General features: G+C 43.2%; 1 protein-coding gene across 1 annotated transcript in view; it reads left to right on the top strand.

The window, feature by feature from the left end:
• Positions 1 to 24,354, top strand: part of camta1a (calmodulin binding transcription activator 1a) — a 272,046-nt gene that overhangs the window by 225,196 nt on the left and 22,496 nt on the right. The window contains exons 7-9 of the mRNA XM_013910458.1: positions 15,241 to 15,394; positions 20,032 to 20,172; positions 20,795 to 23,121. Coding sequence (XP_013765912.1) covers positions 15,241 to 15,394; positions 20,032 to 20,172; positions 20,795 to 23,121 — 2,622 coding nt within the window. The remainder of the gene's footprint in view (positions 1 to 15,240; positions 15,395 to 20,031; positions 20,173 to 20,794; positions 23,122 to 24,354) is intronic.

Here is a 24,354-nt window from a genome sequence, read left to right as displayed (position 1 = left end):
GTGTGTGCGTATAGTACGTCTGTGTGACTGTTTATGTGCTTATGTGCAGCTGTGTAAGTGCGTGAATGTACACACACCTAGTAAGGGTGGGCTAAATGGTCCTGAGGTGCTTTTCCTTGGTTGTGAGAGAGGAGAGTGTGTTTGTCAACCCTGTTCCTGCCTCATGAGAGTTTTTCTCATTGCTGTTGCTATTCCCTAGGAGCGTGCTGTTTGTCTCTGTGTATGTGCGTTTTTCTGTCTGCGAGTGTGTGTACCTCTGCGTCTGGCAGACTCTGGCCTAGGCCATTGTGCTATAGTGCATTACAGTAGCAATCCACTGACACAGTGGCCGGCCAGATGAAGCCGTCCAGTTTATGGAGCAACCTGCAAACTCCAGCTGCTTTTGGTTGGGATTGTGCTTAGTGCTGAGATATAGTATTGATTTTCTCTCCTCGGTGCCCTTGCCATCCCTGCGTAGATATGCACCAGTGCTCAGCATCCATTCACTGAGAAAGGGGGGGGGGAGAGAGCAGAGGATGATGTTTATGTGGCGATACTGACCCCATTCGTTCACACAGAAAAGGCGTGGAACGTGAAGTGGCTAGACAGCAGAGGGGAATTGAGTTTGTGAGGCTCAGATTGCAAGATGAACCCTGAATTTGATTTCTCTGTTATACAAGCATTTGTTATTATATAGCTCAACGTCTGAGGGTGTTTGTGTGTCTGGTGTCTTGTATGGGTCTATTACATGTGTGGGTTTGTTTGGATTTATGGGTCTAGAAGGATGCTGGTGTGCGTGCACATGGGTTTTAGCAAGCAGGGTACATCTGTGTGGTTGATCTTCTGCATTTTTGTCTTTGCTTTGAATCCCCCATCCTCATCCTCCATTCCTTCAACAACACGGTAAAACCAAAAATCAAAAACACGTTTAGACATTATTTGAAATTTTTCTGTGGAACCCAACCCCCACCTCTCCCCGGCCGCACTGCAGCGTTTTAAGTAATGGCAGTGGCTCGTCTCGCAAAATATTTCATAGATAAATGATTCAACTTAAAAATCCTATCAGGTATTTTATAAAAATAACAGTGTGTGACCTTTCTGTGAATTTTAATCTGGCGCATAAAAAAAATCTTTAAGCAATGAAAACCGAATTGAGCCTTTAGACTGCTAGTGTTAATGATACCTTTAGGTGTAAAGTACGTCAAGCATAAAAGTTCCAGTAACCACAGTGCTCTTGTCTTTGTCTCACATACGCGGGTCACATACACTGTTTTTCAAACCATATGAGAAATGCTAGACAGCCAGTACAGAAAACATTCCTCCCATTCAGTCTTTTTAGCTGTCTTTTACTAAAGGACAGTTTTTGTTCTCATGTCTGATAAATTGTATAGTTAGAAGTATCTAAGTATAAGACTACAGTGCTTGTTATAGAATAGAATAGAATATAGTATAGAATAGAATTGAATATTCTTTATTGTCATTGTCACAAGTACAATGAAATTGAAAGATGTCTCCGGTCAGTGCAACATCACGAATTATGAGTACTATACATACACTGTTCATACTATACATCCTCCTGTGACTGCTAGTGGATAGTTTCTCTGTAATTCTGTCTGACTTTTAACTAATAATATAGGTATAAGTGCATTAAGATGACTATTGTTTGACTATTGTTGTGAATTGGCATAATTGGGTACTAATATTTTTATGTTCTATCAACAAAAGGTTTAAGACTCTTTACTACAGTAGTCCTGAATCAAATATATTTTTTATATTCTTCTTTTTTATTTTTTGCATGAAGAATTTATATGTTGCAGATTCCACCAATATTTCTTCAGAGTGAAAAAGATTAAGCCCATTAGAAAATTACAAAATCTGTGTCCTGTTTCACAGTTTATCATAGTGTTATATGGTGGCCCACACAAGAAGAGTCACAAATTTTGGGGGTGACTAGCCAAACAGCTGAAAGCCGTTATTCTGTATATGTATGTGTGTGTGTCTATAATCAGCCTGTGTTATCCAAGCCAAGCAGCCCTACCCTGGCAGAGCTGAGACTGGGGAGACCCGGTCTCTTTCCAGATTCATCTCTCCAGCTTTGTTTGACTAAGTAGTGCCATGGTGTTGGTGTTGGAGAGGGCTGGAGTGGTAACAGCAGCAGCAGTGCAGCGTATGCGTGGGTTGCCTGAGCCAGTGGGGCTTGGCACAGGGAGGCAGCATATGTTCATGGCCAGCTTCCTTCCTCCTCTCCCATACTTATCTGTCTCTCTCGTCTCTTCTGTTTTCCCCCTCTCTCTCTATAGCTCACTTCTGTTAAACCCCACCTCCACTTTTGGCTTTGAGTGTCTTGGTATCACCTGTGGGAGACAGCACAGAACAGAGATCAAAGGGCACTGGGGATCCCAGTACCCCACCATGTCTGACTAATACCACAGCCCTTTCTTCTAACAGAGACACAGACTTACACACTCCTCTTTGTCATCTTTTCATCTGGCATGGGATCAGAGAATATTTGGTGGAGAAGCTAATATGTTGTGCCTGTAATGGGACTCTCTGGTTCATTTTTAATGCCTTTCCAATGGTTGGTCACTCACACCTTGGCCCATCTCTGCCCTACATAAACACTGGCTGTTAGCCAAGCATGTCAGAGGCAACCATATCTGAATTCTGCCAACTACCTGCTAGATATGGACCACCATCCTGCTGCATAGCAGACTTAACTGTGTCCCAGATACCCGCAACCAGCTGCTTCAGCCTTTACACCTTCACTTTTGCTTCCTGCTCTCCTCCTTGCCTCTTGGACCAGTAAATGAATGCTCATTTGCAAGTTAGATAAATCCTTTGAATGTATTATTGATGCAAACAAATTAGCCTGTGGGCCCTAGACAATACCTAATGGAGCCTTGGCTTATGGGTGAAGTAGTTTCCAGCGAGGGCACTGTCGGTGTTCCAGGATTGATGCCTGCTCTTCTGCCCCGTAATTATTTCTCCTACAAATTATTCAGCTGTTCTGATGCAGTTTGGGGTTTAAAGCAGTGCTTCTTATTGCTGGCTATGTATTTCCAGGCCTTAACCCAGCTCCATTCATTAGTTTATTAAAGAAAAAAGACATGAGCAATTAGATAACTGGGATAAAGCCACCTAAATGAGGGGATGTGTTATTATTCAAGTTTATGCATGCTACTCATAGAATTCACTGGGGTTTATGTTGGTGCTGCTTTTTCAAGGATATTCTCTTATCTTGTTGTACACAGACACATTCACACATTTTAACAGTCTCATATAAGCCTATTCACATATTTACAGAGATTCAAACTGGCTCGCTTTTGCAAATATGCATAGAAACACTGTCAGAATATGTGTTCCTAATATAGGAAAAGTGGGGACACATCTGGACGCGTTCATCCTTGATACAAACTCACAGAGAAAAAGCAAGTGCGCATAATTTATGCTAGAAATAGAGGCAGAGGTTGAAAAAGAATGAGAAGAAAAACTCAGAGAGGAGATGAGAGAAAGAGAGGACTGCCATACTGTCCTCAGTGATTAGGACCCAGTATTGATCAGAGGAGGTAAGGGGAAGGCAGGCTGAGAAAGGGTGGGAAAAAACAGGCCCCGGGGCTCAGACCCCAACTCTCTGGTGGCCTCTGCTCTGTTCCGCTTCTGCAAGCTGGCCAGGGCCAGTGGGAAATTCATCAAAGGGTCTTATCCCCCTATCTGTCCCACATGCACACACAAATACACATATCCATGCATAACACTGGCCTTTGAAAAACATTCTATTTGATGACATCGTTTCCCTTTTTTTTTTTCCACTGTTAGAGATGGTAAATTAAACCTGATATGTTATTGCCACTGTGGTGAAAAGAGACAGGGTGTCCTATTCTCCCAGTTGTCTGCACAGTGCTAGTCACATCACAAGGATCACATCAGCACTCTAAAACTTTGTGCCACGTGTGCCATAGATCAAACACAGACACATGTGCATTCACGGATACAGCATCAGTCAGCTGCTCATGATGGGGGATCCATATTCTCCCCAAGTATTCAGTATGTGTACAGGAAGTATTCGATACTCCGTGCTCTCCCAGGGCTAGACCTGTGTTAATGCATTTTCTCCTTTAAGTCTCTCTTTTTTCCTCCCCCTCTGCTCCCTCTGCCGGCTTTTCAGCTGACTCTGGGCTTTGGCAATCTTATTTGCCTTTCGATCCAGATCAATCTTTGTCTTATCTACAGCTCTTGAATCATAAACATTTGATAGGCTCAACCTTGACACTGACAAACATGGAGTGGTGAGGGTTTGGGGTAAGGTGCCTTTGGAAGACTCCCTAAAGACTATTGAACTTTGCCGCTAAGTACAACCCCCCCAAACACAGATATACGCTCGCTCATGTTTTGTGCGCATCTCATCACATAGACACATATACAAAGTTTGTTCCAGATATATATTTATGTATATGTGTGTGATGTATTATTCATAAGAAGAAGCATTCATCGCAGTGACACACCTTGAACAATTTGAAGACGTGGTGTGCTTAACAGCTTATTGTAGTTTCTGCAATTTGGCTCACCTCCGGCTGATTAACACTGCCCTCGAGTCCTCACTGTGCTTTATCTTATGATGAATTAGCTGCTATAAGAAACATGGCCTCCAAGGGAATTAATGAATATTTACCTGACATTTTTTAATTTTTTTACAGTGCTTTTTGCTACTTTATACCCTACATTTGTTATGTTATGTTATGTTATTTTATGCATTTCTAAGAGTCAGAAGATCAAAATCACACAAAACACAGTGTGTTACTTGAAACACAGACTAATAGAATTAGCCCTGCGATATTATACAAATGATTATGTGCAGTGTTGTTTCTGTTACTCATCAATCAGGTGCATTTGTTTTTCATGAGACAAATTGGGTTGAAGTATTTTGAAGCTGTCCAAATATAGGTTACTGATAAATGGCATGTCCATTCTCTTTCATGTTATAAATCTGGATTTTTGGGGGGATCCAAGCTAGTGATTGCTTGAAGGGACCCAACTGGCTCAGTAGACGAACTAGAAGTTGGACACGAAGGTGTGAGATGGTGGTGCACCTTGAAGATGGGGACCCCATCCAGTTTTCACATCTGATTATCTTTGGTGAATCCAGGGTCACATCTGGTCCTGCGCTGAAAGAGATGTGACGTGTTATGTGCTTCCAGGAGCTGGTTTTCTACTCTTTGTGGGTGTGCTACTGATTTGATCCTACAATATTTGTTTTGTTGTCAAAGCAAAACAAAAGATTTTGGTGAAGTAATTCTTTAATTTGCAGGGTTGATACTATAATTGAGCATATTTGAACCCAAAACATTGTCCTAAAACTAATTGAATATTTTTTTGGCATCTAAACCAAACCAGTAAGGATAAGTGAACTCCCAAAACCCAAACATGGTCTCTCTGGCAAACAACATTTCAACTTACTCCACCACCAGCCCTCCAGCCTCCTAATGTGGACTTTGTAACCGTTCAAAAGAGAAGCACTATCTGTTGCCGTCCAATACCTTGGACCACCACCAAAGGACACCTTGTGCATATCTCTGTGACACCAGAGGGATTTGACAGAATAGCACTGTTTGACGCTCTGGGGCATTCTGGTCCCACTCTCTCTTCTTGTGTTTTAATGGGACTTTCTTTCCCTCATTTTCTTTTTCTCTCTACCTCTCTTTTTGTTCCCACCTACATTTTTTGCAAAACAGCAGATCAAACTTTTACTTTTAAGTGTGTATGTGAGTGCTGCCAACAGCAGAGCAGTCAGCAAAGTGCCACCTCAGCACCTGTTCTTTAATGATTAATACCATATTGATGGTCTCAATTAATTTCCTATTACACCACCAGAAGGTTGCGGTCGCTCTGTCTCTGTCATGGCCCTGCACTTGTTTTGGGAAGCCTCTTTGTGGCAGCTGCTGGATGGAGATAGTATGCTTTTCTCTAGCTCACACGCACAATTTTACAGACAGACATACGACACATGCACGTACACAATCACACGCAGAGTAGTATCTTGTGGAAACACACACACACTATTACACGCTGCTTTGCGCCTCACATTTCATATGCTAGCACATAGATAAACAAATAAAATGTAACTCTGGTTTTTTGTTGTTGTTGTTGTTGTTGTTGTTTAATCATTTTTAAAAGGGACTTGTGTTTTAGTTACAATGTTCAGCAGTGGTTGGAAAACGAGATTCATCTGTTTCTCTGTGCAGTGCTCTGTAGCAATTTTATAAACCACTACTCTCACCTGATTGTGTGACTTTGGTACAGCACAACCCCCTGTGTTTTACATTTAAACATGGCGCACTGCATTTTAGGCCATTTCCTGAAGGCATTGCTTTGGTTTGTGCATAATCCCCTTCCCTGCAGTGTTACATATTTGTAACAGTCTGTAAGCTACTGATTTATTCCCATGATGCAATCTTTTTGAACTGTGATTCGACATCACACTACCATGACCTTAACTGTCTGCAGACTTGTTCCTTGGATCAACTCGCAGTCAACACTGCCCCTGTTGAGATACTGGGGAAATGCTGTTTGTCGATTAGAGTGGCAGGTCCCTGATGCAGCTTTTTTTCCCCCCCCTTTTTTGTTCTTTTCATTACCTTTTCTTATTCAATGCACAATGTCTCATCTCTGTACTTCAGTCCAAAAACACCTCTATATCTTTCTAATGTGCACTGTTAATCTGAACCTTATTTTTTCATTCTGTCTCACACACACACACAAGTACCCATTCCCACACTGTCTTTATTTTTCATTTTTCATGTGGACCCAGTACACACCATTGGTTGCTAGGAAACCATTTGAGCATTTTTTCCCCCCATTGGTAGACATTTGATTACCCATTTGTATGTTTTGTGTGTGTGTGTGTGTGTGTGTGTGTGTTTGCTCATGTGCATGTGCAGAGGTTTCTGCGTATATCTCCAGAGAGAGGTCTTGCCAAGCTGAGCTCAGGGACTGCTCCACTATCCAGCCCAGTAATAACAATGAACCCCTCACCCTGTTTGACAGAGGACACAGGCTCAGCAGTCCTGTGGCTACTGTTGTCAATGTGTGAAAGGCTCCTGATGCTTTGTGGTGTAAGTACATATCTACATATGTGTGCATTCATGTTCACAACACTTTGTGCCTGACTGGGTCAGTTCTGTGATACAACCCCAGCAGTTGTTTCTGATGCTGACCAGTGGCGTTATCTATTGTTCTTCAGCGAGCTATTGCGAAGGAAGATAGTGGCCAGGTTGGACCGTCTTGCAGCTGGGCACACATCAGTCCTCCCTGTGACTCCCTGTTTAGAAATGCACCAGCACATCTCACTCCCCTGGCTGCTCCTGTGAAGTCCTGATTCGCTCACAGACATGGGCAGAGGCACATAAATAGTACGCCTTGTCGACTGGCACAGAGAGAAAGACAACACACGCGCACAAACAAATCAGACTCAGCACTGATATGAAAGAGAGCAAGAGCCAAAGAGAGGGAGTAAAGAGAGATGGCATTAGCAATGTTTCTTCCTCCAAATGAATTGCAGTATGCCCTAAGAGGAAGAGATGAAAATAAGAGAGCGAGGTGATGAAAAAGACTCAGAGAAAGCCAGGGGTTGTGAGGTTATTGTGAGGTGGAAACAAAAGAAAAGAACCATAAAGAGAGAGAACACATGGTTAAAGCCCCACTAAGTCTGAGAGGGCTCACTAACTTTCTCTCCCTGCTTTTACTCCCATGTTACTTGGTGTCACCTGCTTGGCCACTGAATTTTAGGATAACTGCCATGGGCTCTGCTAAGGCCATTATGGCAGTCAGTTGGGCTCCGGTTGGCCCTTTCTCAGCTTGCCCCTGTGTAGCATTGACTCTCACTTGGGACCACCGCAGCTAATGGAGAGGGTAGTGTGTTCTGTAAGGGCCTTAGGAAGAATAAGTGGGCTGTAAACTGTGAGTTGTGTTGTGGCAGCTAAAGGAGCTTCGATGCCTCACTGCCTGGCTTACTGCCTGACTTACTGCCTGCTTGGCATCCAGAATGCTCCTCCATATTCAGGCTCTGAATACTGGCCTTTTGCACCTTTATTGTAATGCATGCAGATACTTGGCAAGGCAACAAACACACTCCACCTTTTACTGTGGTGCATTGCACAAATAAAATATTTCAAAGCGGGGAGGAGCCACACACAAAAATAGTGGAGCACTCTCTTGGATTCTCGCAGACGTGTAGAATTGCAAAATGCACTCACATATCTCCACAATTACACACACAAGTGCACATACGCGCACACGCATACACACAAACTTGCATTCCCCCACCCAGAGTGAAGCCATTCTGCCCCTCTAAGCTGAGTTATTTAAAGCCCCGCTCTCAACTCCATCGGAGTGATTATGTGCTACTGAATTAAACATCACAGGCTTCAGCCCCTGGCTTCCTCTGAAACACACTCAAACATGCTGGCCTCTTCCTGGTCCTCAAAAGTTCCAAGTTCTGCCTTTCATATCTCCCAGCCAGTACACTAGGTAGTGGAAGTAAAGAGGTGGAGTATGAATCTTCCCTAAATCAGGATCTCCTGCTGTGCCCCCTGCTCTGCCATTCCTCTCGCATACCTTGGACACAGGCATTTGATGCAGTTCACATTAAGAAAGCCCCCTGTAAACTGACTCTTACCCTGGATTGATACTCACCCCAGGCATCATTTTAGCTTGGCACTCAGGCAGTGCTGTAATTGATGGAGAGCTAGATGCAGTAGAAGGTGAACTGTAGCAGTTAAGTTGTGCTTTGACTCTAGACACCCCAATTAGAGTGTCTGTATTCTAAACTGGGAACATTTAAACAAAGAGGTTGTCATAGATAACCCAGAGAGAAGCAGGTTCAGATAGGGGTTTGCTCTGCTACCTCGACAGGAGCTTCGGGCTGTTTGCTACCTATTTGGGAGGGTTTGACATAGGGTTTTGTTTACCTCAGTGTGTGTTTGTGAGTGTGAGTTTGCGTGTGTGCTGATGAACTGCGTGCGCATGTCTGTGCTTCTGTGTGCCGGCATGAGGCAAGGCACCAGCCAGCCACCCCCGCATTCCAAAACACACCCTTTGGCAGGGAACGATAAAGGTTCCAAACAAAAGGAAGAAGTCTTGTGACTTGTGAAGGTGAACTTATATCACCACAGAGGCAGTTGACCTTGAAATGAGCGGTGGTGTTTGGGGATGGGCGGGGGAGGGCAGTGTTTAAGAGTGCAACCTCAGTGCCAGAGGCCAGGAGGCTGCCTAATGACTGGCACCCGATGCTATCCATCACCATGCCACTGCCAGGGCAGCTGCCCCCGCATAGCCAAGTGAAGAGAGCCTTAATCACCCCTCGTACTTATTCTGCAGACTGTGAGCACATGACATGCAAGACATACATCCGGTGCACAGGTGTTCCATATTCACATGAAACCGCACAGGCAAATGCAACGATGCAAACAACAAATTCTAATATGCACTGCACATACAGACAGCATGAATATGCAGTCAGTGCGCTCAATTCAGACTCACAGCTCATTGCACTCATTCTGCACGCATACTGATGTACATACACCAACTAACATACAGAAATCTGCCTCTAGACGCTCATTCAAATGCTATTTATAATCTAATGTAGGCAGACTCCGATACAAAGGCAGAGACATCCTCACCCATCCCTGCTGTATTTATGCCTTGATGCTGAATGTTTGTGACAAAACAATTGACTGCTTCTGCTTTCTTGATATTTTGTATTGAAATGGATATCCTATAGCCTGCTGGTTCAATTCTTCCACACTGAACTGCCTCAGTTTTTTTTAGTGTTTTGCTTATTTCCCTGAAAGTGGAAAGGGGGGCTTTTCCCATACCTAATTTCCTGTCTGCTCTGCACTTTCCTTCAGTATGACAGACTTTGAATCCCCCCACTTTTTCAGTGTCGGTTATTTTATCAGAGTGGAACAAGGTTTCCCTCCTTCACTCCCTGGCTCATCCTTGTTCCATGAAGCATCCCCTCTCAATTAAGATTCTTTCATGTTAATGGTGTTCTTATCGCTCCTGTGCACGAGTTGTGAAAGCGAGGCCTACTATGGTGGAGTACAATCATGGAGCAGAGCTGCCTGAATGACAATATAAGAGCTGTTACCCTCATTCTTCTTTCTCTCTTCCTCTGTATTTCCATGTATCTCTGTCTCAAATTCTCTCTTTCCCTTGCCTTTTTTGTCTCTTAATGAGCTATGGTGGACTGTTGGAGGAGCAGCTACATGGAAGAACTCCAAGAGAGTGGCACACTTGTGGCAAGGTCACAGAGACTTAACGAGACAGCCGACACATCACTTGACCACTCACACCAGATTTTACCAACAGATGTAATTTGTGCTCGAGTCTCAGTTCGTTATATCTCTGTGCAGTTATACACGCACATTCACTATTATACATTCAGCACAAAGTAGAAGGTCATTGTATCTGTCTCCACCAACATCTAACTCCGTCTTCAGCTCCATCAGCGAATCTCTCTCCCTTTCTCTCCCTCCTTGTTTTTTGGAGTAGAGCAGGGTGTATGACTTCAGGAGGAGGTAGGCATTCACTGAGAGATCGTAGGAGCACTGGCTGCCTCTAAGTGCGTGGGTGCCAGAGAAACCTGTTGCCTGGCTACAACAGCACCTTTATCCTTTGGTTGCGATGGCGATGTCTTGCATATGCATGTGTGTGCGCGTGAGTGTTGGCACTACACCTTTTTCATGCTTGTCTCGTGCGTTGTATATTAGACTGTAATTGTCTGTGTGTGCGTGACTGTATTATTTTATATGTGCATTCATTCCGTTGTATGTTGGTGTTTTTCACTGTGTTTTTGAGAGAGATCGGTGAAAGGAGGGGCAGGAAGGAGCTCCACCACCCACACAGCAGGCCTTCCGCCCCCATGGCTGACTCCCCAAGACTCCTCTAGTAATTAGCTCAACATCTATCCATCTGTTCTAGGGAGGCGCAGTAAACATTAACACAACACAGCATCATCAAAATACTAGCTACACATGTTATATTTTATGCATACATGATAAATTCATGGATTAATACATATGAGTGATTGGCACAGATGCTGACAAGCAATGTCCGGCTCATGTAAGAATATAATAATATACAAATACACAGTTGCGTATTGGTCAACGGGCATACAAGGACAAATCCCAGTGAGCCACTGCATGGGTGGAACTGTCAAAAAAACCATTAAGTTTTTACTGCCCGTCTGTCTCTTTACTGGCCAGTTCTCCGTGCTTCCATTCAGAGTGTGCATGAAAGTGTGCTGCGTGCACATTATGTAATCAATCCTCCGACCTAACCTGACCCGAGCAGCCCCTTTTTAGTCTGTTTTACTTTTTCTGTCTTCCCTTATATAATCCCAGACTAATTTAATGATCTTCAGGACAGAACTCTGTGAGGTCAATACATCTGATGTAGGAATCTGTTTTCTAGTTGCCTGTCTCTAGTTGTTTACAATGAATCCGGTTCATCCATGGCGGTGTTGTCTAAAATGCCTAAAATGTTTGCACATGCAAATGCACACCACAGGTTCCTGTAACTCTGTTCTAGTCTTCCCCACCGCTGCAGAGCGGAGGCTGGAGCTCTGCCTTGAGACTTGCATGAGAAATAAGAGGGAAAAAACAACCAAAGACTACATTACACAATTAATCAATAAGTTAATGAGATCTCATTTTCTCTGAAAAAGACTATCCAGGCAAAAAAGTCACCCTCAGCCTTTTCCCCCTACACTTGGAAAACCAACTCACTGATATTACACTGTGGAAAAAGAAAGCAGCCAGCAGGAAATTAAATTAAATTACCATCCTGATAGATTTATGTGACGCTTTACACTTTCATTGTGTTGTTTTCCTCTTTGAGTGGAGGTAGGCCTGAGTTGAGAGAGAACTGTTAAATATGTTCTAAAGTAAGAGGAGAGAAAGAAGTAAAACAAGACTGAAAAAAGAGTGAAAGTTCCAGACGTTATATGCCTCTGGCTCTCTTCTTGGTTTACAATATGTAGCAAATTCCTAATAGTAAAACGCGAACATAAAGATTACTTATATTTGGATGAGCTATAAGACTACCTCATGGTCTCTTCCTTTGTGTTGATCGTGTTATACGTGTGTGTGCATATTTGTGTTGCTATGTGTGAAAAGGTAGGAAACAGCTGGGAGTGTGGGCGTTGGAGGAAGGAGATTGTGCGTATCCACGTGTATGATTGTGTTCAACTAAGCCTTATGTGTCTTGTGAGTACATGTGTGTCTGTTACACTATGCTAATTAGTTTGTCCTTGCTCAGTCTGTTTTCGTGTGCGCTTGTGTGTTTGCGCACACTTATACATGTGCTCTATTTCTGTGCACATTCACTCCCGACTGTGCCCATAGATCCACATACATTTATGTACGCTCGTAATTGAATGAAGCTGTCTACATTCTGCGCTTTCATTCCAAGTAAAGATTGAGGGCATCTCTTGGCTATTGACACAGCTGGTGATGCCATCTGGGGGCATTGCACACCGCCTGTGCCATCTCCATCCAAACAGGGCAGCAGTCATCACCTAGTGTCCATGCCAATGACAGGGGACAAGGAAAGCAGTACGATAACACAAAGCAATGTCTAGATCCAGCTTCTGCTGCTAGTGGTGAGGGAAGGTCATCTGTCTTCCATAGATTGCATTATGTACTGCTGAACCGTGAGTGCCCAAACACATCAGAGATGGTAGTTGTTCGCATGTTGGGACGTTTTCACAGAAGTAACTGGTTCTGTGTATCTGTGTGTCCCTCCAACCACACCCCTGCCTGATGTAAAAGGAAAATCAGAGGGACGGTGGGAGGCGGTGGAAGAGATTGTGGTTGGGGATGGAGGGGGGCATAGTCACAGATTAATGGTTCACAGTGAGAGGGAGCACAGACCTACAGTAGCAGCACCTTGATTTATTTGCCACTTAGTACTGATGAAGCCTCAAACTGCAGTCACGCACGTGTTGTCACAGCATTTTTCTCGATCAAGGTCTCAGTCGGTTTGTCCATTCTTGCATCTTATTTAGCTGCAATTGCATGCACACATGTAAGTGTGATTTTGTTTGATTTACTTCTGTAAAAGACAAATAAATCTCCTTCTGTTTCTTTCAACCAACAGGAACACTCCAAGGCCAAACATTCAGAAAAGATTAACAAGCATACCCAGAGACCATGTAATGAGAGCATCTCTTCCTGTGGTTGTACCCATATGTGTGTTTGCACATTTGGCTGTGTATGGGTCAGGTGTATGTGTCAGTATGGGGATATTTTACCTTGTTTGTCTTTGTTGGTTTTAGTGGCAATCAGATGTTGACAGTGAAACAGAAATGATAAAGACTGAAATAAGAACATTCCTTGTGAGAGCTGGGTAATCAAAGCTTTTTATGAATACAGAAGTGAATGGATGTTATTCACACCTGCACAACATTCCTTTAAACGCTACCTATTATTCATAAGCTGTCAATTTAGAGAATTTGCAGAGGTAACCCAGTAACAATTTGCAGGCGGAAAATTATTGAGTTTTGACTTGGTAAATACAGGCAGAGTTAATTGAGGGCATCATCTCACCATGTGGGAGGACTTGACAAAATGCCATACGTGTGTTACACAAGCACACATTGTAATTAACACACATATGCACGTACAAATACACACATTAATGAGCACACGCACTAGTATATGCATCCAATCACACATTTGGAGATGCAGAGATACAGTCACATAATGAGTGAGATTATTGCAGATTTCTGATCCCAGATTTGTTCTGCTGCCTGGCTATGTTTTGGATTGTGCATTTCCTCTTCTGTTCTTGGGCTTTGTTGTCTGTGTGAGGGATACCATGCAGGGTTTCTAATTCAGCAACATTTACTTCTCACCAACCAGCTGGCTTGTTCCACATAAAAGCCCTCTCATCTGAGACACAGTAGCTACGAGTACTGCATGTGTCACTATCACTCCATTATATCCTTAAGAAACCATGGAACAGATTATCCACTATGCACTGCAAAAAAATCCTAATCTAACCAAGCCTTGTGATTGTATGTCTAATTGATCTATTTTGAGAATAATATATTATGCAAGAACAGAAAAATATGTAAGAATGTTCAGAAGATTATGTAAATATGGGTCTTTTTTTATCTTAACAAATTGTACACTATAAAGGTAATTATAGAAGCTGGTTGCGTTGCATGCACATCACACAGTATGTGGATGTTTGAAGCCCTCTTGTGTCCGTCAAGACTGTTATTAGCTGTGCTAACTTGTTTCAAGACTGCCCAGTAATCACACTGGATTTGTTAAGTGAAATTATTACAAATATGTGTGTTTTATCAACATAAACACATTCACACGTTTGTTTTTTCAAAGCAGTAACAACTCATTTTAATAATCATTATTAACACTCTACCCTATCGAACCTTATCAACTATCATTATTCATTTCTGTTTTTAAGTGCAATTGCATAATCGGGTCTATTTGTTGGCAAAACACAAACTGATTTTGAAATTGTTAACATGCTGTCTGTGTGAGATTAGTCTGATGAAGCTGATGTTTTTAAAAAAAATGACAGGGACCAGCCTATTTGCTTTGAAAGTCCAAAGACAGGTGCTGTCCCACCACTGGTGATTATCGAGGACTTGTTTAGCACTTGTTACAGTTTACATGATGTGTACTATCAATCCCCAAAGTCTCAATTTTTTCCTGCACTATGCTGAATATCTGTCATTTATGAGACAGGCCCGATTCCCTCTCATGTACAGAAATATATATATATATTTGTGTGTGTGTGTGTGTGTGTGTGTGTGTGTGTGTGTGTGTGTGTGTGTGTGTGTGTGTGTGTGTGTGTGTGTGAATGAGAAGACTGAATGAGAAGCTCTTTGTAAAACTGCTGAAGTTGTGAATGTGAGATTGTGTATTATTATCTTGTTTGGTAGCTTTGGTTTTGAGAATTTTTCACTAAAATTAAGAATTAAATAAAGAGTGTAAGAAAAATTGACAAGCTGGTTTTGAGTTTATTTGACTCAATACAATGCTTGAGCTGAATTTTTTTTTACCACTTATTTCAAAAGAATACTCACTTTTTTAGAAGGACTGAATATCTCACTTCAACAAATCTTCTAACTGTCCTTGCAGATAAATTGACTTGTTTCTAGTCTTCATCTTTGCAAATCAAGCTTTTATTTCTTGCATTTGTGTAACCATCCTGCTCCCTCTGATTTCCCCACAGAACCCTGATATTGTGCTCGTCCACTATTTGAATGTTCCAGCGATCGAGGATTGTGGGAAACCATGTGGACCTATTCTGTGTTCCATCAATACAGACAAGAAAGAGTGGGCCAAGTGGACCAAGGAGGAACTGATCGGCCAGCTCAAACCCATGTGTGAGTTGAGGGATTTTGAAGCAGGGCAGCTTGTTTGACGGAAACACGCACACTTTTAAAATTTAAAATGACTTCTTTACAAACAAGGAAATAACTTTTTAATCATGTCATGCAGAAGAGCAGCCTCATTGGGCAGCTTTTTGTGTCCATTAATCTCAAAATGAACAACAGTAGTCCATGTGTGAGAACTTGAGTAATACTGTTTTGGGCTATGCATGCATTAGCTTTTATTCATAGCCTTTAATATGAGCAGAGGCTGTAACAGCAAATTAGGCCTTAATAGTCTCTATGCACACCTGCATGTGCATGCATGGAAAGACTACTGGCACCTGTTTTTGCCTGATTATTTATGTTCCAGTCCTATTATCTTATAGCTGGTACACTAAGTGCCCTCAGCACCTCAGTCAGAGAACATCTTTGGCTAGTATTCCTGCAATTTTAAATCAGTGCTTGTGCTCTTCCTGGAGCTGTCTCTTACTTGGAGGTCAAAGTTCAGCTCTTCCCCTAGACCTCTGGCACCACTCCGGCCAGACTGAGAGAGTACATCTCCCCTCTGGTCCATGAAGGAAGTCAAAGCAGAGGAGGGCAGCAAGCTGGTTATTGATTCATTTTAGTGCGTGGGAGCAAGAATGTCTGACTCACCAGAAATCCCCCTTCACCCCTTATCTGGCTCTTTCTGTCTCTCTCCCCCCTCAGTGGATTGATCTCTGTTGTTAATCAGCTTTACTAATGCTCTGTGAGTTGCATTATGTGTTTTTATGAGTCTCTCGACCTGCTCAAAGATCGAGGCAATGTTTTGGGAAAAAAAAAAAATCAGGGTTTGTCTGCTGATGATAATAGCCAAAAGGGGACCTTGTGGGGGCATTGAAAATCTTTCAGAGAGCTGTTAAGATACCTTTAACAACCACACTCTAATTCGGGCGTATCTGGCAGGGGCCAGCAGAGCTGTGACTGATATTCCAATGGCCAATTATTGGTGATGTGGCTAGGTAAAGAGGAAGGTGTCAGCAGCTTTAGAAGCACACACACACACACACACACACACGTGCTGGCTGCATACTGAATAGGCAGTCCAGGCCATCATCACTGGGGTCTAGGCTGTATTGTTACCCTCATCACAGCATTAGTTTTAGGTCATTTTAACATAAAGCCTTACCTCAGGACAGTCGCTGAGCAACAACAGCCTACTGTATTCATTACATCTGTGGCTTAATGTAAAAATCAAGCACCATTTGCAGTAATGCGTAAAGTCATTAACTTTGGGAGTTGTTGGGACAAAGAGAGTGAGTGTGAGATGCCTTCTAGCTGCCAGGCTACACGAGGGGCTACATAAAGAGCAAAAAAAAAAAATCCCTCTCCTTCTTTCTGTCTCTGCTTTCTGTCTTTCTTCTCCTCTCCATCCTTCTCTCTTTCTCCTGGAGCACAAGACATGTCAACATGAACTCAATGATAGAGCAACATTGCCCTCTAGTGGCCATGTGAGATAGCAACCTTAATTTCAACACAGGGAGCAGAAGCCAAAACTTGTGATGAAGTTGGCCTCTGTGAATCATGCTTTATTTATATCATAAATTAGCTCCCCAAATATAGTCATTTTTCTATTTTGTTGTGTTTGTTTCAAGATGTTGGGTTCAAATGTGTGTGTAGTTTTAAGACTCCCCCTTCGTATATAACAGAACGTAGCAGAACTAATGCGTGCCGTTTAGGTTGTATAGTGAAACTATCGGGACAAAATGCATGGGTAACCAGCTGAACAATTTTATTTTCTCACTTTATCAGGAATGTACAAAATCTAAATTTAAACTTTAGGGTTTGAGCATCAAATGCAAAGCGCAAAATTTCCACAGTACACATTTCAGTGTTTTCATGTCTGGCTTATGTTTGGAAATTGTTCTTATTTTCTTTCTTAGAAACTGATGATGGTTCCAATTTCACAAGCTGAATTTTGTCAGCACAATCTTAGTTTTAAATCAAATTGTTATTTTTTCCAGATCAATGCCAATTTTTCCAAAATAATTGCCCCCCTTTGTCTTGCTCTTCCCTTTTTGTTGTGCTTTTCACAAAATTTCACTGCACAAACCATTTGACATGTCTAATGATACAAAAAAACAACAACAAAGGAAAAATGTGGATTTCATGGATCAGTTGAGCTTATTCTGTCTCTCCACAACAAAAAACACACACACACACATTCTTGCTCTCAGTCACAAAACCTTTCACATGCACGAATGCTCACACACAGTAGTTCAAATATAAGCCCTGTGAAACATGGCCTTGTCTGACCTCGTCATCCTTAACACCCCGCGGTGTTTGATGAGAAAGAGAAGTAGCAAGAAGATAGGGGGGGGCTGAGGGTGGGGGTAAGAGAGGGGCATTGCTACACAGTCACGCTACAGTTCCATAGACAAGGCAGCCAGCTTGATTCACTCTTTTGGTCTAATGCAATAAACACGCAGCACTCTGCAGCTATGCCCCAAGCCTGCTGACAGATAGCGCATGAGCAGTTTTAACAAACATTCAGACAGACAGAAGGCTTGTCTCCAGGCTAGACAGACAGGGCCAGAGTAGAACAGACCAAGGCAAGACAGACAGCACTGGCCATCATATAAACTGTTGTACTCTGCTGTCCCATATAATGTCCAGTGGTGCAGAGACAACCGAGTGGGAGATGCCCAGCATCAACTGCTTTTGTCATTAGGCCTGTATGATGCTGCTCATGACAGGATCCAATCATCAGAATGATCATATGAATAGGTCGCCGTTTGGTGCCTGGGCTGTTGCTTCCACTGGGATTAAACCTAGTGGCAGTGCTCCTGTCATGTCTGCTTTATAATATAACCCTCAGTGAGAAGAGCAGACAGGCAGACACGGTGGTAACTGTACGTCAACAACTCAGAGCCTTCAGGGGTGACACCCGTCTAGATGAACAGGGCTGTGGCAATCTGGCATGAGGGATCAGGGCAGAGGGGAAACAAGATTGTTTGGACAAATAGGATAGGCATGGCGCTGCATGGTGGATGTAAGTTGTTGCATTACGCTCTCACTCTTGCTCTGTCACCCTCTCTGAGTTTGATCATCAGCACAGACATTCGTCTGTCCTGAAGCTTCCATGTTGCTTTGCTATGGACGGAAGTTCACGACACCATTTTGCCTTGTTATCTTTATTAGCATCATTTCATTAGTACTATTTTGTATATTTACATAATACAAAGTCAAGAGGTTAAAGTGGTTTAACCTCCAAACACAATTTGTGCAATAATTGTAATAACGTTAGCTGAAACTTGCCCCTCACATTTGTTATCTGCTTTTTTTCCTTTTTTCTCTCTTTTTTTTTTTAGCTCACCCACAGTAGATTAATGGCTGAATAAATCTGACTTTATTATACATCAAACTGAATCCTATTCATGTTTCTATAACCTGCCACAGTTAGTTTTCAGTGGAGCGTATGATCTTAGCTTGATCACTACAGCTCTGCTGACATCTGCTGGTGACCAGCCTGTAATCTACCAAAGGAATGTAGAGCTTTCAAGTTTGATCCTTATCACAGTCATGCAATCATGTTTCCCAGCTTTTTTCACTTCAATTTAACTAGCTCTGTCTTTAATCTCCATTACCCTCTTACGCTGTTTCCATCTCCTTTTATCTCAAGTGCAAACAGACATGCACTAAGCAAATCCTCAGCTTTTTTCATACATGCTCTGAACCTCATTCTCTTTATGTATCTCACTTGCATATTTAACCAAAGGAGGTACTAGAGTGTAGAGAACTTGAATTAAAGCTGGCTTGATTTTGTTTGATAGTCTAAATATGCCTCACTTCTGAAATATTACCTTTTTCCCCAGTTGAGAGCCTGAGCTCTGCAGCACTCAGTGATGTCTCCTACCACCTTACAGCCACTGAAACCACTATCTGTCTCATCAGAAGTGGTGGCTGCTTGACAAGTGGAGCGATGAAAAGTATTAGGAGGTGCTAGTGAGGTGTGACTGAGGCAAGCGAGTGGAGCCTTACAGGAGAAAACCTCCCTTTTTCCCTTGGTGCAGCAGCCGATCCGGCAGCAGCAGATTGGTGATGTTCTTTCCCAGAAGCTTTTCCCGTCAGAACAGAGTCATAGGTCAGGGTAAGGGTGGCGAGTGGAAAGATTGAGCTTGCTGTCACCTTCATCAGCACTCACAGAGGAGACGCCATGGAGTAGCAGCGGGCACCGACATATAGGAGAAAAAGAAGCACAACAAAAACAAGCAGTCCAATACAAAAGGCTTGACATTATGTTGAAGTGATACGAGGGGAAAGCAACCGATCAATGCTGCACTAAGAAAGGAAACAGGGGGTTTAGGGTAAGGGGGGAAATTTAGAGCTGTTTCAGTCTAATGGGGAAGAAATGATAGAGACTGAACAGATAATCAAAGGTACTGCCATTTAGATTCTTTATTGAAACTAGTCTGTCTGAGTCCGTGGATTGTTTTATCTTTAGGGAAAACCAGAAATACTAACTGTTTTTATGTGGAAACTTTTTTTGGGAGAGGTGACCAGCATGAGGTGTTCTAGTAGGTAGAGGGCAGTGGGTGGGGCGGGGGGTTGGCGTGGCTGGTGGTCTGTTGGGCTGGCTGACATCTCTGTCTCCTCCTCTCTCCCGGCAGTTCATGGCATCAAGTGGACTTGCAGCAATGGGAACAGCAGCTCTGGCTTCTCAGTGGAGCAGCTAGTGCAACAGATTCTGGACAGCCACCAAACTAAGCCACCTCCCCGGACTCACAACTGCCTCTGCACGGGCACCCTGGGTAAGGGCTAGTGGGTGGGAAGGAGTTTATTCTATAAAAGAGAGAACTCAAAAATTCAGCGAGAGGACATAAAGATAATGTTTAGTACGTTGTAAATCAGAGAAGGTTGTTCTTTTATGGGTTGGTGATTTAATAGTGAAATCAAATGTAGGGCCCTATTATCTTTTAAAGTTCCTAATATCTGTGTCAGGGGCATATCTGAAATAGCCTTGCGCTTTTCAAATTTTATGCTAATCTCAATAGCATATTTTCAGCTGTGTTATTTCACTGACTTTTTTAATCAGAAAAAGAATGTAGAGAGTGAAGGTTTTCTAATTTAGAGAACAAATTACTCTAAGTAACCCCCACTTCCATTGTTATTTTTAAGATAACAAGGCGTGCAGAGCGTCCCATACACTTACATCGCCTTATGCCTATGAGAGGATTTATCACATGAAGAAGATTATGTTGCACAAAATTATAAATACAAAAACAAACTAATAATCCATCTTTGCCTCAGTTCATTGAATAGTAGATTTGCCTAATTTTTAAGCACTTGGAAATCAATAGAATAAATTTGCCTGTTTTACTCCCTCACACAGCTAAATCCCAAACCTCTTTTGCTCTGTTTGCCCTTGTATAGGTGCAGGAAGCAGTGTGCACCACAAATGCAACAGTGCCAAACACCGCATTATCTCCCCAAAAGTGGACCCCCGCTCAGGGGGATACAGCAGTGCCCACTCAGAGGTACAGAACAACGATGTGTCTGAGGGGAAAACAGAGCACAGTGCCCATGGTGGAGGAAAAAGCTCTGGGGGAGGGACTGGAGGGGGTAGCACCAGGGAGAAACGCAATGGAAAAGTCCACAAGCCTGTCCTGCTACACCAGAACAGCACAGAGGTGTCATCTACAAACCAGGTTGAGGTCCCCGACACCACTCAGAACTCACCTGTCTCTATCAGCAGCGGCCTCAACAGCGATCCGGACATGGCTGATAGCCCTGTGGTGACAGGGATGAGTCATGTGGCCTCTGTCATGTCTGGCCTGTCTCAGAGTGTCTTTATGTCTGAGGTCCCTGGAGACCCTGTCTACAGCATGTCTCCTACTGGGGGTCCAAATACTCACCTCATGGGTGCAGATGCCACTTCACAGGGCCTGGTGCTGTCTGTGACCTCTGATCGTCACAAATTTGCTTTCCCCAGTGGCGGTGTAGGAGAACCTGGGACTACCACTGCAGGAGACAGTCTTTCCATGTTGTCTACAGCTGGGGTGTCTGAGGAACTGGTGCTCTCCAGCAGTCTGGACTCGGGAACCATCAAGATCCCAGAAACTAATATGAACTTTGATCCCGACTGCTTCCTGAACAACCCCAAACAAGGCCAGACCTATGGAGGCAGCGCAATGAAGACAGAGGGAAACTCCTCCTCCACCTCGTCTTCCTCTGGTGGCAGTGCTAGCACCAATGGCAGTCTACAACGCTCCCCCACCATGCCAGATAATACCTACACTTTCAACTCAGCTCTCATAAAGAACATCAAAACAGAAGATACATCATTTGAGCAGCAGCTGGCCAAGGAGAGTGGCTACCAGGTGGGGGCAGTAGTGAACTGTGGGAGTGGCGTATCTGTGTCATCTGGTGCTGGTTCAGGTCAGGGCAGCCTCAGTCTGACAGCCACAGGCTCCCTGCTTCCATCTGGAGGTGGTTTGAGTCCCAGCACTACCTTGGAGCAAATGGATTTCAGTGCCATCGATGCCAAGCAAGACTATACGTCCAGCACTACCACAGTGAGCTATGGTCAAGCCATGTCCAGTTCTCACATGCAACATCAGAATCGTTCCCCCAGCTTCTTCCTCCAGGATGCATCTCAGACCAGCCAGACTCAGCAGGGGAGGCCCAGCATGGGCCAGAAAACACATTTGATGGAGCACAACTCCCATGACTCTGGAGCTTATATGGGGTTACAAGTTGTAAAAACAGACTCACCTGGCAGTAATGGCCACCTTCATCACCACCATCAGACCCATCAGACCCATCAGACCCAGCACAGAACCAACTGCAATGGAGGCTCACCCACAGAAGGGCCTGGCCAGGCTGGCTCTCTCCAGCTGCTACAATACCAGGGGGCCTTTCCTGGGCTGGGCACTGAGCACGAGGAGGTGGTTGGTCTAGAGCAACCTGGGAATGTGAATTCAGGTCAGACTGGAGCCACCGAGAATGGAGCTGAAAATCTGCTCAAAGCTGGTGATCACATCCAGGGATGTGGGGCAGGAAATGGAGAGAGAGGAGGAACAGAACGTTACCTGCAGCAAGCTTCAGATGGCGGCGATGGAGGGACAGGAGGTGCGGGTGAAGGGGTAGCAATTCATAATGGAAACAACGCCAGTGATAGCAACAACCACCCCCAACAGCAACAGCAGCTGCAGCCTCTTCTCCAAGGCACGGGCATGGTGCAGGGACTCTACAATGCTGTAGGAACCCACCAGGGTCTGGGTGGAGCAGCCAGTAACGGAGGAGCTGGAGGGACAGGCATGGAGATAAGTCTGGATCACTTTGACATCTCTTTTGGAAACCAGTTTTCTGACCTGATTAATGACTTCATCTCTGTGGATGGTAGTGGAACAGCCATGTCAGCTGGAGGGACCTTATATGCTCACCAGCTTGTCACATCTCACAACTCAGATAACCAGACCACAGCTGGTGGGCCCCCACAGCAGGGCCAGGAAGATGGAGGAGCCAGGGGCTCTGGTTACAGCCCCTCAGAGCTCTGCCTCCAACCCTGCTGCAGCCCCCAGTCTTTAAGTGGAGGGGCCAGTGCAGGAGGAGGCACAGGAGAGACCGGCTCATTGTCCTACATGAATGTAGCAGAGGTGGTTTCTGCAGCTGTAGCCCAGGGTGCTCTGGGGATGCTTCAGGCTACAGGCCGTCTTTTCATGGTCACTGACTACTCGCCTGAGTGGTCCTACCCTGAGGTGAGTTTTTTTCTTTTTGGTCATTTATATACCAGCCTAATTGTTGAAAGAGATTAGAAGGACTCACAATAGTCATATTTGTAATAGTCACTTCTGCACAAGAACACTCTAACATTTTTTAGAGTAGCCCACTCATCTAAAGTGCTGTCTGAGGTGTTGTTTTTTTATACAAAAAATTTAGAAAATTAAAAAATACAATGTTAGGTATGTAAATTAATAATTGACTGAGGATTGATTATTAGAAAAAATAAAATTGAATTTATTGAATCTGAGTAACAAGCTATTTGGTGATTTGACTCCTATAAAGGAACATAGCAAAGCTGATATGGTAGAAGGTAGGACAGTACCCCTAGAGTCCATATGCTGGTGATGGTGAAAATAAAGCAGACATAGACTTGAAAGAAGCTCTCTGAATGACCAGAATGAGGTGGAGATATGGAGCAAATGGGACATGAATGAGAATCTGGAAACAAAAATGTAGAACAGCACTGAGATTTAAAACACAGGCAACAGAAGCTGATTGGCTCACATAAGGTAAAAAATGTTGAGTTTTGAATGTTTGGCAAAGAAACCAAAAGAATAGAACAGCAGCCCAAATGCACAGGAATTAAGACAGGACAGTGAACAGAGACCCTTCTTATTTAACTTAAGCAGACGCTTCATATAAGAATAGGCTATCCTTATAAATACCCATTAGATTGACAAATTTATTGTTTAAATTGTATATTTTTGGGGGCCTGTTCATCATGTTCACTTCAAACTAAATTATCTGAATTATCCACAGCAAGATCTGGCCAGCACAACAACTAATGTGAAATCATAGCAAACCAAAGGTTTTATGTCAGAAATTTGAATACCTGTAAAGCAACACACATGATAACACGACAAATATAACAACAGTAACAATAGTAAAAAATGAAGTTGTCAAATTTTAATTAAACACTCACATGCATTATATTAGAAAAGACTTTGCTGTCTTTGCTGATGCAGACCCATAGAAAACAAAAGTCCTATTGTCTATTTGTTATTGCTCCAACATATTCAAAAAAACAACAGCAAAACATACTCTGACCTTTTCTGTGACCCATAATAAAAAACAGTATTATATAGTACAAGCTAAGCTCTGTGTGACTGAAACTAAATGGAATTTTCTATGCAGAATTAATAAAGGAGTTAATATAACTAAAGAATGACAACCAGTTTCATCATATTAAATTTATGTAATACTTTGTT

Source organism: Pundamilia nyererei, unplaced genomic scaffold, assembly GCF_000239375.1.
Source record: "Pundamilia nyererei isolate P.nyererei 1_Seehausen unplaced genomic scaffold, PunNye1.0 scaffold00044, whole genome shotgun sequence".
NCBI lineage: Eukaryota > Metazoa > Chordata > Actinopteri > Cichliformes > Cichlidae > Pundamilia > Pundamilia nyererei.
The sequence above is the reverse complement of the archived record's forward strand: the minus strand, read 5'-3'. Positions and strand labels throughout refer to the sequence as shown.